Here is a 17982-nt window from a genome sequence, read left to right as displayed (position 1 = left end):
AAAGAGAGAAGACAAGAGTTCATATTAATCACGCGCACTAGATGATAGGTTCTTTAGTGTGCACCTAAATCTAAGTATGCAAGTGTTCTTGAATTCAGCCCCCTTTGGAAACCTTACACTGCCACTTCCAAGATAACTCAGGCACCCACCCTCACATAGCCCCTGCCACCCCCCAAGTATACTCGTTTTTGTGTTTTCAGCAGACTCACTGCCTCTCCAGAAGCAAATCTGAACACACAAAACTTGGTAAATTTCTGACAGCAGATAGAGCAAATGTCTCTACCTGCTGTCTGGACAGGACATCCATGGCGAACCAGTGTGACATGCTCGTCTGCATTATGATAGACGAAGGAATTATGAATTTTTAATGAATTTTGAAATAGGAGAAAATGATGAACAACTAGCTTCTATGTAGCATGAAATGTGCACTCAAGAGAGAGAAAGATACAGCAGAGGCTGAGATGCAATCGGGGAAAAAAATACCTGATGGTCAAAGGGTGGTCAAAAAGAAACTAAAGAAAAAGGGTAAGCCAATGTATAAAGGCACAGCCTTTTTTTGAAAATTGAATTTACATTTCTTTGGCCAAAAACAATTGAATATTAAAGAAGAGACTGAAAGTTGACCCTTGCATCGCGAAATTCATACTCAAACTATAATATATATGATGTCCAAGTGATGTGATGAAATTTCCAGTATCTTTTTGCATTCCAGCTGGCTTTTACATAGGTAGCATTTCCAGAAAATTACCATGCTGAGTCATATTCAAATGCAATACAAGCTTCCTTTGGAAAAGAAAAAGCTTTCTTGAGTAGATGCTTTCAAGATCCATGACGTGATGAGGAGCTGGTACAGGATTTTCAAAGTGACGTTTTTATAAGTGTTCAGTTTCTGCATGCTTTATGGCCAGCTAAAGTCTGCTAAAGGCAAGACTGATCTGTCTAGTATGCAAGAATACTCATTTTTGATGTCCCTTTAACATGCACTGAAGTGTCAGTGTACAGGTGTTTTTGATGTCTGCCACCATCACCATAAAGCAGATGTGATTCGAAATCAACCCCATGAATTAAATCTCAGTGAAATCATGGCATAGTTATAGAGTCGCAATGTTTTCAGAAACACTTTCTAACTGCACTTCCCTTACATACAACGCTATGTGAAACATGTAACATAGCATTAAGTAAGGGAAAGAAAGGAGCAGTCAACACATGACAAGAAAGATGGCTATATACTGGAGGTCCATGTACAACAAATTCATTGAAATGTATTAACTATTACCTACTGTGCAACATCAACAGCATTACATTTTAGCATAGCTTAGAACACTGAACATTATAAAGGCTGCATATGAAAAATAGCAAAATGGCTCCTCCTACAACACAGATATAGATAAATATCTAGATTTATATAAGTTTTTTTTTACAGTATTCAGTTTACAGTGTTACAGTTTACAGTGTTTTTCTTACATTTGTGTTCAAATAATTACAATGTTTGGTCGTGTTTCTCTTTCCCCATCATTTCTTTCTCAGAAGCATGTGCTAAGTGGAAGGAGAACAAGTTGTAGGGATTCAGATGTGCCTGGCGCCTTTGCATGGGCATTTCACCTATTCTGCCATACCTAAGCGTCCCCCTTTTCACCCACGATGGTTGTTCGGGACGGTTTTTGCCACGAACCAGATTGTGGTGGTAGCGCTCGTGCTGCTGGCTGCGGTGAAACAACCGGTAGAGTGAGTACGGGAGACTTCTCCGGGACATTACTCGATATGGACACATTTTTGCTCTCGTCCACCAGCCCCTTCGTTTAGGCATCGTTCGGACTTGAGCTGATCTGCAATGCCTTGCACTTACAATGAGCACGTACCTTGTGCTGCTCCTTTTCCAAACGCTAAGTCAAAAGTACCTAGTGCATGCATATATTTACTATGCCGAGCCACACTTATCGGAGGCCCAAGCTAATGGAGATTGCCCTAGCTCTCATGAGTGGGCCCACTGGTTACGTGAGAGCAGGCAGCATGACTGTGGAGACACGTTTCCCTAGTGGAATGTCGCAAGGAGCCATTCTCCCACAGCGATGTGCTAGGAGAGCCCCTTTTTGTATTTTTTCGCCTTTGGCGTGGGAGCCCCTTCGATTTCCACACGGGCTCGGGTTGCAATCGGGCATTTGTGCAGCACTGGGCATCACACGAGACAAAGTGTTGCTGTTAACTTCGGGCAATGCAATAGTGTATTTTCTCGTTGCGCAAGCAATAGTGTATTGTTCGTTTCCCCATGCACAATGACGCGCTAATGTATGTGAGGCAACGGCTGACACGGCCCTGAGTCTAGCTAAGCTTGAACCTGCAGTGATCAGTACTCCTTTGAGATACAAGACCCCAGCAAGGTGCAAGGAGTTTTGAGCTGTCTTCAACCCTGTTTTTAATTACAACTACACAAGTTCCAACTAATGTTATAGAAACAAAGAACATTTTCCAGACCGCCTTCACACCACATGCGCAAAAAGCTGTGCAATGCAGTGGGGCATGCTTAAAGGAAGGCTTCACAAGACCACGGGGCTGCTATGCACACTCTACTACTGTATGTCCATTGACATTTTGCAGCACAGTAATGGGAATTGAGTCTAATAATGTCTTAGTGCATGTCGTGTGGCCTACTATTTCCTTTGTAAATATTTAAAACTTGCTTTTGGAAGTCAATGACAAGGCACAATAAATATGGTGCATCCTTTTTTTTTTTTTCGTTACTTCGTCCAAATGCATAGTAAGGAAACTACCAAAAGATGCTGTTACACACTAGCCTGCCCTTATTCAGTACTGTGTGCAACCATATCAGAGTATAATTTTTACTGTCATCAACTCCTTTATGCTAAAATGAAGCCAAATTTCATGTGGGGTAGATATAATTGCATTTCCTTAAGCAAACATATATCTTATTGGAGTGCCTACACAAAGGCAGCAAAATAAATACCATCCAATTGTTCAGACATGCTGAGGTCTAAGAAAAATATCTCATCAAATACAAAACCTTGTCATGAAGGGAAGACGCTATGTTTATTATCCTCTGCTTCAGTTATTACTTTTTAATAAAAGAGCAGCCTAAAGAGGAGAAGAACACTCAAAACCCAAAGCACAAAACTGAAACCCTGTGCACATTCCTACTCACCAGGCAAAACAAGACAATGAAACATTTATCGAAAATAGATGCTGGAAACAGGGAAGAAAGGGTAAAAAAAGAAAGAAAAGAAACCGTACTTTGATACATTGTCTACTTTATCTCAGATTAAACACTGAAAAACAGTTAATACACATAAAGTTTGCACATTATGCATTTCAAAGGCAAAAAATTAAAGAAAATCCACTTTGTAATAAAATTCCATGTTACTAAATATTACATATGACTAGAAATTCTATTTGAGGTGATTAGGTCTTCAAAATATCCTTACTTGACCAGGTAGAGATTTTACTCAAGCTCCATCAAACAAACCCTAAGGTAGAGCTGTTTTAACGTCATTGAGATACTCCTAAATCAATTTAGCATTTAATTTAACCTAATCTAACCAACAAAACCTTCTAAAGGAAGACATCCCATTAAATTAAATAATAGACAGTTCAGCTAATGAAATCGTACTGTCAACATGTACACAGTACAGGTAATTTGAATGAAAGTAATTTGTGACACTTAACATAAGTGCCATGTTGTACGAGTGATCCCGGTAAAAAAACACCTAGGTTCAGTAAGGTTTACAAGATATCCCTGCAAAGGTCAACAATTTATTCTAGTCTTTAGGCATTGCAGTAAAGCCATGGTTCTGCTAAGCAGGCACTAAAATGAAGCTGCATGCTCACAGTACAGACCTTTCGTGAAAACCAGTAAGAGCACCCCATCGCCAAAGAAGAAGAGAAAGAGAGGAAAGCAGCTAGGCACTGATGTTACAGCTGTGCAAAGGTTTCCATTATGGTGCTGCGCATAGCGCGCCAGAGCACGACGGAGACAGTGCAACAAGAGGTCCACCGAGCCGCCCTTGTGCACACTGCGAAGGCAGCTCTCTGTGCGTTTCGTTTGCCGACACATGCCCTGGACAGATGCCAACTCAGATGAGCTTGCCCAAGGCATCACTCTCAAAAAAACAATGAACCAGTGAAACAGCCCAGTGTCGGAGTGCCAAGTTCCAATTCTAAAAAGAAAACTAAACAAAAATATTAAGCCAGCGAAGACGTCCCCCAGGGACAGGTGCCCATCCTCTTTTCCCCCTCCCATAGTGCTGAAATGAACTAAAGGCAACCTCTTTGTACAAACTAAAAAGAACGTACAAGCTTGTGAATGTGCGCTTGCTGCTAGACTGAACTCTAACATACCTTTGGAACCTTTTCATTTGTTGAGTGGTTGGAGGTAGTGTAAATCAGTGTCAGTGCTCTCGAAGTGTTAGTTCAGGCACTCTGGTTTGAGGACTCTACTTCCCCAAATGAGCTATGTTTGCTTTACGCAGCCCACGTATGTTAAACGAGGCCACTTGAATCACATCTGCCATGTTCAGGTTAAATTTGATGGGGCCTGTGCAAACACATGCACTTAAAGGGACACTAAAGGCAAATACTAAGTCAAGTTAAAGTGATAGATTTGTGCCAGAGAATCTCTAAGGCATGAATATTATCACGAACAGCGTCTCAATAATCAAGGAACTGAGGCAAATGCAGGACATGATTAGAGAATCCCCCCGGGACATTGAAGTACTTGCCCGATGACGAAAGCAATCAGTTAAATTCTGTCACTAGTACTCAACCACTCGTTGCAAAAAACATCCTTGTATTTTAGTATAAGACGAAATAAAATGCTACTTATCCAGTTTTATTTCACTTTTAGAAAAATGAACTCGTTGAAATCACCCTTGTTTTCATTTTCGCTTGACTCCATGCCACCCACACTTTCATGTTTCAGTAGTGTCGTTATCAGGGAAGTGCTGCGTTGGGTTTGCTCGTTTGCAAAACTCGTACAAACTGCAAGCAGCAGAGAATTCAACTTCTATGCCAAGTCGCAGGATGCCCGAACAGTCTGCTCCACTTGACCAAAAAGCAGCTGCAGCAGCGAATCCACTGCTCTGTCTTGGCTCGGTACCGCCATCTGTCGGGCGCCGTTTTACTCACTGATGGCAGCAAAGGGTGGTGATGGCATATGCAATGTTACCACTTCCCCGGTTGGGTGGTGGGAATTGAATCCTTCAGATGCAACTTTTTCGTAAACTAAGTATTTTCTTGGCACTAAACAAGCGTTACAAGGTTTCTGGTATTTAAACAGTCCACGTCAATTTAGTATTTGCCTTTGGTGTCCCTTTAAGTAGTCCTTCACAGTTGTGCCTACTGACCATGAGACTAATTCCAGATACAAACAATACAAATTGATCAGTATGTGAATACATTTCACCCCCATTCACAAACTGCTTTATGTAAACACAGCAACAGTGATACATGAACACATTCAGATGACCCTTTGTCTTTTTCTGAAGCATCAGGATGCAACAATTAAATATCATAAGTTGAAAAATACTGAAAGGATAAGTTGCTCGGCCATACCACTCTAGCAAGGCAGATATATGTGTCTATACATATGTGTCTTTTGTTGTTTCGTGCTCCCAGAACACGTTACTGCCCTCCTTGAAAGGCTGCTTTCTGCTGCTGCTGGAAGAGGACGACACAAGTTTATGCTTGCGCTGCCATGGCAGGAGCTTACAGTCCAATAAGTGCAGGCAACTTTGCACTTTTTTCTTAAAAACCAGGCAATTAACTATGCCAAGCATTATACCAAACGACATATACTACAGAATGCAATCTTTCTGCGAAATTTGAGCAAGAACAGTGCAGCGGTGAGTGCAAAATGTTTTTTCGAACAGGCAAAGCTAAATATGCAGGACCCTGTATATATACACACATGGGTGGGGTTCGGAAGGCTGGTCCCCCCCTCCAGGATAAGAAATACTTTCCACCTATGTTTCAGAGCTTAGTTTCATTTTACACTCATACACAACAACGCAAAGGCTGATTCAGAATTCATAACAGTCAAGATTGTGGCTTAGGGAATTTATTAATAGAGCTACTCGTATGCTTGTAATTGACAAGAACAAAGGGTGTAAGAATGCGAGTTTCTGCTTTGTCTACAAACTGGCTGCTACAACAACAAATGTCTGGCGAGACGATCTCTTTGTCAATTCTCTGTTTGCAAACACAATCGTGCAACTGCGTTCATTGTCTTCAACCTGGACATGAAAATTCTTGCGCACAGCTGATGTTGCTGATTTAGCAGGATAACAAGCCACATCTCTTCTGCAGCTGCCAGCATCACTGCCTGGGTTTGGGGCACTAAAGCTTAAGGCCTGTCTTTACATCCAAAAACTGCATCTCAGCATGGCTATGCTGCCTAAGGCTGGATAGAACATGCCCAATTAAAGTGTCTAGTCACATTAACCGTAGTGGCATCACTTGGTCATGCTACCTTTTTGGCTTATGCTCTAACTGTGGCCTGTGATAACTGTGGTTTGCACTTTCAAATTCACAGTTTTATATGTGAGCACTATGAGATCACAGGGTGCTGTGATGATTGATCAAGATAAATGAGTAACATGACATGTGGGTCAGTGCACTGCGACAGAAGAATATCATGACAATAATAAAAAGTACTTAGGTAGGTCATACTTTGCTCCATGACACCTGGTCATGACATGTGGTCGTGATGTTTACTATTATTCTTCCCTCAGCTATGTCAACCAATGCTAAAAGGCACAGGAGGCAACTTCCCAAGCCCCAATCAGAATTTGATTGAGGCAGGTCTCAACACTTGCTTGTTGGGGTTCCAGCAATGTCAGTAATATATGACATGCCTGCACTCCAATGTTAGTACCTACAGGTTGAACAAAGGGTCAGCCAGGTAAGCATTACACATCTTTCCTGATATGTTTTTGGTTGCATTAAACTAGCTTGAACAAAGGGTCAGCCAAGTAAGCCTTACACAACTTTCCTGAAATATTTCTGTTTGCATTAAACTGTGCTCACAAACCATTTTAAGCATATTTTGAACCTTTTTTCACCATCACTAATAGTACTCCTCATAGCATCATGACAGGCAATGCAAAGTGTGAACAGATGATTCAAAGGATAACACATAAAGACAGCATTAGCATTCTCTTTTTGCAATGGTTGAACCTTTGTTACTACCCTCATTGCACCATTTTCTGCAACTATTTAAAGTTGACGCAATAGTAAAACACAGAATGTGTCCCCTGTGTGCATGTTCTTCTTTACACTCTTATCTATCTGCACTGAACAGTGCCTTATCGCCACACACCTTATTAGCAAATCCAGAGCGTTTGGGCTCTTCCTTGCGCTGTGCAAGGTGCGTGGCACCAACGGCCTTGGGCGACCGCACGGTGCTCCATGTGGTGTCATCAAGGTTGAGCTTGAGGGCCGGCACACCAGAGAGACGGCGCGCCAGCCCTGGCGTAGACGGTGGCGTGTCCCGTGGAGTGGTGTTCTGCGAGGTAGCAGCTGTCGCTGGCTGGCTGTTGGCCTCTTGCTCTAAAGAGGGCCCTGCCACACTTGCAAGCGGCAGCAGGTCCTCAGTGCTGGCAGCACCTAATGCCTCTGGGAGGCTGGTCAAAACAAAGCCAGTGATGTGGTCAGCACATAAAAGAACAAGAATGATTTAAATTACGTAATTTAACATCTGAAAACTGCACGGTGGTTTATGAGGGACACTGTAACAGAAGGCTCCGGATTAATTTTAGTCCCCTGGAACTCTTTAATGTGCGCACAAACCACTGTAAACAAGCACTTTTCGCACCGTCACCGTCAAAATACAACTGCCGTAGTTGGGAATCAAACCAACGACCTCTTTACCAGCAGTGCAAAACCTTAGCAACTAAGTTACCATGGTGAGAAATGAAAATGATAATGTTCTTCTGTGCCAAAGTGACACATTGTGTGAGTTGTTTCGACACTTTCAGCACTCAGAGTCCTTGATCATCATCACACAAGCAATTGAGAAACCTTATCCAATGTATTCTTTTTCTTTAATATAAAAGGATGCGCAGGAAATAAACAGGATACCGTCATAACAAACAAGGCACATGGAATGCCTGTAGTTGCCATATGTAAAACTATACGTGCTTTTCAGACATGAGCTGCATTCAGAAATCAAAAACAAGGGTCACAGCCCAGGGAAATAAAGCATATGGATAACATATTCAGTAATAGATAGTGAAATTGGGGAAGTTTTTTAACATGTGTCTTTTTTTCTTTCTTTCTTTTTTTTTTTGCTTTCACAAACACCTGAGCCAGTGCACAAGACATAGGTCTAAGCAAAGATATGTTGCTGTGAGTGCTTCATCAAATATATGTCTCACTATTTCAATAAAAAAGGTACTCATCAATGGTGCATCCACATAGTTCTCCCTTAAAGCCTCCCAAGCAGACTTGTACGTGATGAGTTACATGTAATTAATTACTTGTACTCAATTACACATCTTGGCAATTTAGTAATTTAATTATTGCTTTGTTTGCTCAGTAACGCTCTCTGTAATTCAGTTACTTTTTTCAGTAACTAATTACATGTAACCAGTAACATTATTGACGAGAGTAAGCTGTAACAGACAATGCAGCTTTGAGAAGCTGAATTTGGCAAGAACTACAGTAGAACGCCCGAGACCCTGCCATGCAGCAGTCTCGCGAATGTGCATGTTCAGGCAGGCAAACCAGGGGGTTCAGTATTTGTTTCCTCATTGAACCGGTGCTGGCATGTCTCGATAGTGAATGCCACTAAGGATGTTAATGCTAGTAAATCACTTTCATATTATTTTTTCAGCCTTTCATTAGCCCAACAAGGAGCGCCTTCTCCAAGTCCCAGAAACAAGAAAGCGCTACACATCATGGAGGATCCAGATGCTGAGTAAATCTTGTGTGCAAGATCCGTATATGTTCCAGCACTGCCCTACTCCCTAGCTCACACATCGAGCGAATTGGCTAGCCTCCCTCTGTTTCCATCTCATTTTTTTCCTCGAGCGAGTTTTAGTGTCGCTGCTAATATCTCTATCCATGCAATTCTAAAAAAAGTTAGGAGGAAAGAAACATAGAAGTAATTGATTACTAATGAATAATTCCTCAATTACTCTTGTGGGGCAGTAAATTGGTAACTGTAATCAATTACGATTTCAAATAAGGCAATTGTAATGTGTTGGTTTTTTTCTGTAACGTGTACAAGTCTGCTCCTGAGCACCTTCAAAGCACACTTGAGTCTCATGGCCACAGTTTAAGTAATACTGGTTCTGCTACAGTAAACGATTGCAGAATAATTCGGACCACATGCAGTTTTTCAACATGCATTAATATTGCAATAGACAAGTATTTTGGCAGTTCACAAACATTGCAATACAGCCACTGCAGCATGGAATTGAACCTATGACCTCACACTCAGCTGCAAATACAACACACATTGTGTTAATGTGACAAGAGACTAAAAAAAAGAAAAGAAGAAAAAGAACACTTTATGATTTCACAGATGCTCTACGGACTCATCTAAGTCTACAACAACTTTCATACTTGTTTTTCAACCATGCACTTTAGCCCCCGCCTCTCAAAAAAAAAAAAGTGTGTGGCTTTAGAAAAATGACAGTTTGTCCCCATAACTCCAGAATGAGCTCAAAAGTTTTTCAAGAAACGGTTAAGAAACACGAAGACGGCAGCGTGGATGAGGGAGCGAATGTTGATAGCTGATATTCTGGTCAAGATTAATAGGAAGAAATGAAGTTGGGCAGGCCATGTAGTGCGCATAATTGATAACCGCTGGTCTATTAGAGTTACAGAATCGGTGTCAAGGGAAGGGATATGCAGTAGAGGATGACAGAGAACTAGGTTGTGCGATGAAGTTAAAAAATTTGCAGTCACACCATGGTGTCAGCTGATGTAATGGAGGTGCAATTGGAGATCACTAAGAGAGGTTTTTGTCCTGCAAAGAACATAAAATGGGCTGATGATGATGATTATGCTATAAGGCTTTTATGTAAACCAATAATATATATAAGGGAGCAACAGTAAGCATATGCTGTGTCTTCCCACTAAGAATTTTTCAAGCCTGTTTCGACACGGAACTAGTACTAGTGCTCAGGTGTTTTTGGCAAAAGTATGTGTTCAAACTGTCAGGTAACACTGGCTGCTTATTTACTAGAGCCAAACAAGCTTTACGAACTATGATGAAAGGCAACACCACACTTTTTCGTCATAATAGATTGTTTTAAAGAGGGCATTTGATGTTTACAAGGAATGCTGACATCAATTTGTTATCACCTTGTCCTTCATACTCGCTCTACATTTTAGGACTTCAATATTGAATCTTTCAGCATCTTGAACATAAGTGCTAATCTATGGTTCCATTCAATATTCTGGATATTCCAAGCAGTCTGTCTTGTACGCCAACATGGTAATATGCTCTGTACATGCTCACACACTTCTAACAGTGAAGATTAAAAGATTCAGTAGACCACCGTCCTTGTTCATAAATTTAATATGTTATGCTCTTCTCATATGACACTGGGATCGATGCCTTCATGTTTAACTGAAATTCTGCACTTCTCCTGTATGTACTAGGTCTTTTTACCTGAGGCACTAAAGTCTTTATTTTCTGCACCAAATGAGTGTGCCTAACCCAGCCCAATCTAGCACTGTTCATACGACAAAGTACACACATTGCCCTAAGGCATTACTTTATCAGTGTAAATACAATTTCAAGCACATTAATGAGCACTGGGTGTGCATAAACCTTATCTCAGCTTTAATTAACAACTTAATTTAGGTACAAGTGCTGTTATATCTTAAGTCAGAAATTCAGAACCATTACATTTTTTTTTTCATCCTGCAAAGTGTAAATGTGTTACTATATGCTTTGCTCGAAGAGTTGAATGTTCTTGTCTCGTGAATATCAATGCCGATACAGAAAGTGAAAAAAATTAGTGTTACTCAACAACAAATGGTCACTTCAATTAGCTCAGCACCACAATAACAGCGTCAATGCGTTTCTGAAAAATCCTGCATTTCCAAATCATTGATAACAATATGAAATCACTCAACCTTAAATGTATATTAGCACTGCTATTTTAACATTCCAGCTGAGATTCGAAGGGTCTGTAAGTATTTATACTGAGCTATTTGCTTCCCTCAAACTCCTCTTCTATTTTTTCTTACTAGAGGAATTTAGCAGTGCTCGAGATTCATAGCATGTATGTTTTCTATAGCATTGAAAGAATATTGAAAATACTCAACCTTGGATGTCTTGATCAACCTGCCCCATGGCTAGGCTTCAGATTTAAAAAAATAAGCTATGAGCTGTTTCATCAAGGTGCCACTCGCTCCCATTTTCATAAGGTTAAGCAAGCTCATAACATGTATGAAGACATGATTTGCAGACAACACAGATCTCACTGAGCTGCACAAGCTATAGGAGGTAACAGAAACGCTAGCAAAACTTAAGGTCTGTTCGAAACAGCGAGCACCTTGCCTGCAAGTGAGCGTCAAAATAGCCAATGGGTTAGTAATAACATGAGCGCTTAGCAAAAAAAAAAAAAGGAACTGGTTAAAAACGCGGGTGCGCCCTTGTGGTCACTACGACACATAAGCGTTGTCGTCGCTCAAAATTCGCGAGCATAGATTACAAAGACTACATGTATAGCGAAGCAAGATTACTCGCAGTGGACCTTAGGATATCTGGCACTCTCTTTCCCCTCCCCCTTTCTTTCTTTTTTTTCTTTTTAAGTATTAGAATAGCTCAACACAGCGCCCTAATGATAAGGGGGGAGATCTTCGCTCAGCGTTTACTGACCGTTGCAACTTCGCTCCGGCACGCCCATCTCTCTTTCTCCAACCAGTCATTTGCGCGTTCTGAGCCATCCGCCGAGACAGCGGTGCGTGGAAATGTTCGACAAGCTCAATTCGCGGGGCGTCTCTCATGCGACAAAAAGAAAAAAAAAACAGAGAAAAATGAAACTCAATACCACCTGCGCGGCACCTCTTGTGCAATTCTACTAACGCCCGATCCTTGGAACTGTCACCTCGAACAAGGCGCATGCGCGTGAAGACCATGCAACCTTCAGCACGTCGCGCAGCCAGGCACAGCGCGCAATATTTTTGCAATGCCAAGCGCGATCCGCTTTAATGTGCAACACCGGAGCCGCCCCGAATCCGTCAAAACATGCAACATGCGCCGCAGGTCGCGCAGTGCACAACGATCCGAAAGTAGCAATTTTATCAGCAGGGCAAGTCAACTCACCTCATCGTGTGCGCCGCTGCGACTACGCTGGTCAAGAGCTCGAAGTGGTCGAACCGTTCATTGACTGCCTCTTATCTGCAGCGGGAGAGAACTGACATTCCTGGCACGCAACGTAAGGGATGCAGCACCGAGGAGTGACGCAGACAACAACGACGGAAGCAGCGTCCTCGGAGCTGTCACTCCTCCACGCATGGATCGCCGCTTGCGCGACGCACCTGCACTCACAACAGCGACTCGGCGCACGGCCTTTGCCTTAGCTTCAGTAGCACGTCGCATACACAGGTTGGGGTAAACCCCCACTATCGGCGGCGGCGGCTTTCAGAAGCCATCACCAAAGTGATAACAGCGACGCATGCTCACCGCTGACGCGTCATATTGTGCACTCGCACTAATGTCCTCTTGAACATGCTCGCGAAATGACAAAAACAATAATTTGTCCTTGGGAACCAAGCAAAAGCACTTAGATTCACATCGGTCCCAATGTTACAAGGATTCACCGAAACCCTTCCACACGCACGCAGCCGCCAATTAGATCGGATTGGATTTGTTAGCACGAAACAAAAGCCGTTATTGAATGTCCTTGTTAGTAGCCCTTACACGCAGCAAGCAGCTTTCAATTTTTATTACCTACATATTATACAAATTACACTTAATAGACATTATTAGTAATTTATTACTGCTGCTGCAGTCGTAAAGTAAGTACTTGCATGCTGTGCACAACTACTTTTGGCCTAGTCAGCACGTTGCTTGAAATGGTAACACCAACACTGTGCAAATCGCGCATGCGCATGGTGCGCATATTAGAGTTTCTTTTCGCGTGTGCTGCAAGGTAGAACTGGTAGAACGGTAGAACACTGGCACAATGAGGATTGAAAAATGTTATTTCTGCTCGTCGCCTATATATCCGGGACACGGCATTCAATTTGTACGGAATGATTGCAAGGTATGGCCACGAATCTATTGACGTAAATTCACAATTTGTTGTCTTGTACGGTGTTCATGGCTAGACTAGCACACGTCACTAGGAACTATTTGCTTCCGCAGATTTTCAGATTCTGCAGATCGAAATGCCACAAGCTTTTCAAGAAGAAGCGCAACCCACGGAAGACCAGATGGACGAAAGCTTTCCGCAAGGCTGCTGGCAAAGAGCTGACAGTGGACCCATCTTTTGAATTCGAGAAGAGGCGGAACGTTCCGATTAAATACAACAGGGAGCTCTGGCAGAACACCGGTAAGATGACCGTGGTGTTATCCCGAAATTGCCAAGATTTTCACACCTTCGATGGTTTCTTTTCTTGCAGTTAAAGCTATCCAGCGGGTCGAAGAAATCAAGTCCAAAAGGCAGGGACACTACGTCATGAATAGGTCAGTGACTACTGCACGTGTTACCCAACACAAAAACACCGGGAGCCGTCGCACTTGCGTAACAGTGATTCTAGCGCACTCTACCTCAGTTTGGAGTCACTTGAGCCGGATTGTGGATCCGGTACACAAGTATTGCGGTTTCACGTGCACCGATCACGGTGGCTTCGATTTTAGCATTTGCGAGCATCTAGAGTTGTTCTTGGCGCATACTTATTCAGTCTGCTTCGATGAAACAAAAAGTAAGACAAACTAGAAACCGTTATCTTGAAATGTTTGAAATCGTTCACTATCAAAAGAAAATATAAGCAGGCAGGCCGCAGTGACTTGTCTGACGATCAGCGCACGCCGCATTTGCGATTTTGCAGAGAAGTTGAACTTCGTACGTAGAAAACTCGAACGCAGGAAGGGGCTGACGGCACATTTGCGCGCATCTAGGGCGCAATGTACTCCAGACCAGACAGAACCCTGTCTGGCACACACTAGGGTTTATTGTACATGTGGTAGCATACAAAACCGAGGAGAAAATCGTACACGTAACACAACTTCCAGCTGCTTTACTTAAAGCCGACAGCACCTATCAGATGTGTAGCTTTTGGCAAAACTCGCTGACTCCAATGTTTTAAACTCCACCAACGCACAGCTGTTGAATGTAAAGGTGACTTGTTTGCATTGAAAAGCCGAGCTAGCATCACCAGATTCCCTGTGTCCAGCTTGAAAACAATAAGCCGGAGCTTAAAATCGCAACCAGCTGTATGCTGGCTTAGTGTCTGTGGATGAGGTCGCAAGTTTGCTTCTGGCTGCAGCAGCTGCATTTGGATGGGGATGAAGTGCAAACATGCCTGTGTACTTAGATGTAGATGCACATTAAAAAACTGAGGTGGTCAGAATTCATCCAGTCTCCCATTACGTCATGCCTTACTATCAGATCATGGTTTTGGCACATAACGCCCCAGAATGTAAAATAGCAATGAGGTTTTTAACATTCATGGCCAATGTCACTGGTGGATACTTTGGCATGCTTGGCTTAAGTTGTGTTGGAACTTCACAACTTATGAGCACAGAGCCCTCAAACTGAAGCTTAGTCTGTTCATTCAACACAGTGAAAATGACAAGGCCATTTCCAAGCCTTTCAGTTGTTGCTAGGCTGTCAACGATGGAGTACTCGCTGTTCATTTGTCTGCTATGACATCACTGATGCAAGCATCTGATCATCCAATGACCTTTTACAAATTGAAGCCACATTTGTAGAATTGATATAGCATTCAAACTACAGTAGTCACGCAACCTGCAAAAATATCCTTCATTCTCTTGCATGCTGCAGACATACCTTGCACCCACTTTTGAAGTGACATTACAAAGTTTTTTTATGCATATCTTCCAGGTTGATGAAGGGCAAGGAGCTGGACAAACAGAGGGACATCAAGGAGGTCCAACGAGACCTCTGCCTCATCAGATCTCCAGCAGCTACGCTCAAGAAGAAAGAGCAGGCAATTGTGGAAGTGATAGAAGAGCATTCAGACCAAGAGGAAATGGCAGTGGACTGAAGAATGTGTAGGGACGCTGTCGTTGTTGCAGCACATCCCACACTCCTATAGCAGTGTTTAAGGGGGTGGTGGTTCCTCTTGGACTCGCCAACAGAAGCCAAGCCTATGCTTCATTGTATTTACCAGCAAAAGAAAGTCGTGAATGCTCGTTGGGTGCATTTTCACTTGACAAATCATCCAAGCCTGCTTGAAATGCAGCCTTACCACTTTTCAATGTGGTAACAAAACAAGGGCTGTTCACCAATTATTAAATTCTGCCTACTAACTTCAAACCTCAGTAATGCTTCAATGGTGGCTAGTTGGTTGAACATCATGGCTAGGTGCACTGATTTGTAGCATAATAAAGAACAGGTTAGCAACAAGGTGACGCATTGTTTGTCACCTTGTTGCTAACCTGTGATCTGTTACACTACAAAGCAGTGTATCTAGCCACGATGAACTAGAAAATTCCAGTTAGCTTGATTAAAATGGCATTACTCAAACCTAGCGTTTTGCTTTTGGACGTTAAAACCCACATTCACTTACTTGTGCTTACATTGCACTGCCTTCATATTTGCAGTAACAGAATGTGTCAGTGCTGCCTGTAAACTAGGAACATTGGCTCCTAGATGACTGATACACAGCAGCATTGAAAATAACTAGTGCTTTGTCTGTTTTTTGCAGCCTATGCAGTGATAACCTTACTTGAATAAACTAGGAATGGAGAAGCGGCGAAAAGTGAATTTGTAGATTTAAATGAAGTGCTTGAGGTTTATTAGCGTTTTTCAGTGACAGCACACATCATTGCAGCTTTGTGTTGATGTAATTAAAATTCATGCAGTGATGAGCTGCTTAGATATTGCAAGTATACCACAGCGCTGTCAAAAAAAAGAAAAGAATTCCAATTGATGAGCAAGGCATGTTTATGCTATCCTGAAGCAGTATCTGGTATATCTTTTTACAAAACAAACTGCATCCATAGAAGCTTGTGCTTTCCCATATGGTGCCTTGCATAATTTTGTCCACAGTGAAGAGGTTATTGGCTAGAGTCATAAAAGAATGTCCATTCTAAATAAAGAAAATTTATTGAAAGAACCATGAAAGCTAGTGCAATAAAATTTAGATAAGAGAATGCAATGCTATAAAATATTCATTGTGTAATGGTGGTGCCATAGGAAAATTCCTAAGTGTGCCTTGAAGCTGGGAAATGTTTCATGGATTGGCACTGTAAGCGAACTGCTTGACATTTCTGCTTGAAGAGCTCTTTACGCTTAGTCAGCCATTGAAAATATATTTCAAAAGTTTTGAATATGAAAATAACTGCAAGCGGTCATGCATTCTACGCAGCAACCACACCTGCATTTCTGCATGGAGCCAATAAGGAGGGTGCACGAGGACTATGTAAAAGTTTCATAAAAACTAGGAATGGCCTCTTTGCAGGAAACTACTCTGAGGATATAACAAGGAGTGCACCAGGTGTTGCAGCCTTTTGTATTAAGGTGCACTTCGCTAGAATATTGAGGGTTATTCTGCAAGGTCGTGTAGGTCTGCCAGGAACATTTTCGATAGTCTGCTCAACGACACAGTTTGCACAGGTATTCTCTAGTTCAAAAGCCCTGAAAGTGCCTTAAAGAAAATATGTGCACATAAAATGGTGCGCATAATGCTAGAAGCAGAAATTAAGTGCAAGTGCATAAGTCTGTGCCACCATCCTTACTGCCTTGCACTATCCCTACATGCAATCCTCGGGCTGAGCGGAGCTACAAGTTCAGCCGTCTTCTGCGAGCAAACTGAATACTTTGAAAGCCTACTTGCAGTATTTTGTGTATATTGATGAGATTTCTGCATCCCAAAGCTGGCACTGTAGATGATGAGCTACGAGTGACAATGGTGGAGGACTCTGGATTAATTTGTGAGTTTGTTTACCCTGCATGTAACCAGCATGTTACACTGCCGAGTTCCTGGACACAGCAGCATCAAGGGCAACATGCTGGCAGACGAAACCGCCATCAATAGCAACAACAGCCATTAACTCCTCTATAGCTGTCCCTGCCACAGACTTGAAGCCTTTCCAACAGAAAAACCTTATGAACTGTTCGCAACACTTGTGGGGCACTGAAACATCTAATAAGCTGCATGCCGTTAAGTCACACTTGGGAAATTGGCAAACCATAAAAAAAATATGACAAACTGAGGATTACATCTGTTGACTTGGAATTGGCCACAAGTACTGCACACACTCGGACCTGTTTACTGGAAAGGATCCACCTGTGTGATAAATTTGGCAAGACGTTGACTGTCCTGCACTTGTTGCTGGAATGTAGTGAATGAGAAACTCACAGAAAAAAAGCACTTTACCATAGCGTCGGCAAATTCCACTGCACCCAGCAATTTTCTTTGGCAGTGACCTGCTATTTGACATCATACCAGTTTTAGCATTTAAACAATGTTTACCACATGTTATACACCCAAGCGATCCTCTGCAGCATGGCGTCTTAGCAGAGGCTGCTGCAGTGATTGTAGCATTTAGAGTACATGCTTCCCTGTCCTTTCATACAAGGGTCTGGGTGAGGCATCAGTGCTACTTGAATATTCTTTTTTTTGTTTTACAATCTGTTTGCATCGTAGGCGGAAAGTCTTCATTTTTCCGTGGGGGTGGGGGCGGGAGGCAACCAGCTTTGAATCTAGCGTCTCTCAGTGGTGTAACTGTTTTATACTTGGCTATCACTATTACTGCTTCACCTTTCTGGAGAAACTGCAGTCTCTCTCAGTTTTTTTACTGCGAGTCCAAGCATAATA

At 42.3% G+C, this 17982-nt stretch overlaps 2 protein-coding genes across 3 annotated transcripts in view; one reads left to right on the top strand and one right to left on the bottom strand.

Moving 5' to 3' along the window:
* The window catches only part of LOC139054599 (myogenesis-regulating glycosidase-like), a 29365-nt gene extending 16551 nt beyond the window's left edge, over window positions 1-12814 (bottom strand). The window contains exons 1-2 of one of the 2 annotated variants that reach the window (XM_070531836.1): window positions 12296-12814; window positions 7328-7631 (exon numbers count right to left, since the gene is read on the bottom strand). In XM_070531836.1, the coding sequence (XP_070387937.1) occupies window positions 7328-7631; window positions 12296-12300 (309 nt within the window). In that variant the 5' untranslated portion in view covers window positions 12301-12814. Of the gene's footprint in view, window positions 1-7327; window positions 7632-11848; window positions 12013-12295 lie in introns of those variants that run through there. The other variant, XM_070531835.1, reaches the window with a different exon arrangement.
* A 268-nt stretch (window positions 12815-13082) lies between these two features.
* On the top strand, window positions 13083-15352 carry LOC139057530 (probable ribosome biogenesis protein RLP24). Its single transcript, XM_070535918.1, has 4 exons — window positions 13083-13238; window positions 13340-13526; window positions 13597-13660; window positions 15042-15352. The coding sequence occupies exons 1-4, from the start codon at window positions 13158-13160 to the stop codon at window positions 15202-15204; spliced, it is 495 nt and encodes a 164-aa protein (XP_070392019.1). The 5' UTR covers window positions 13083-13157; the 3' UTR covers window positions 15205-15352.
* Window positions 15353-17982: the final 2630 nt, after the last annotated feature.

Source organism: Dermacentor albipictus, chromosome 1 (genome assembly GCF_038994185.2).
Source record: "Dermacentor albipictus isolate Rhodes 1998 colony chromosome 1, USDA_Dalb.pri_finalv2, whole genome shotgun sequence".
NCBI classification, from domain to species: Eukaryota; Metazoa; Arthropoda; class Arachnida; order Ixodida; family Ixodidae; genus Dermacentor; species Dermacentor albipictus.
The sequence above is the reverse complement of the archived record's forward strand: the minus strand, read 5'-3'. Positions and strand labels throughout refer to the sequence as shown.

Bases quoted from the DNA above. Each gene is read 5' to 3' on its own strand.
- LOC139057530 (XM_070535918.1), top strand. From the start codon at position 13,158: ATGAGGATTGAAAAATGTTATTTCTGCTCGTCGCCTATATATCCGGGA. The intron at 13,239-13,339 runs GTATGGCCACGA...TTGCTTCCGCAG, and splicing joins TTGTACGGAATGATTGCAAG to ATTTTCAGATTCTGCAGATC. The intron at 13,527-13,596 runs GTAAGATGACCG...CTTTTCTTGCAG, and splicing joins GGAGCTCTGGCAGAACACCG to TTAAAGCTATCCAGCGGGTC.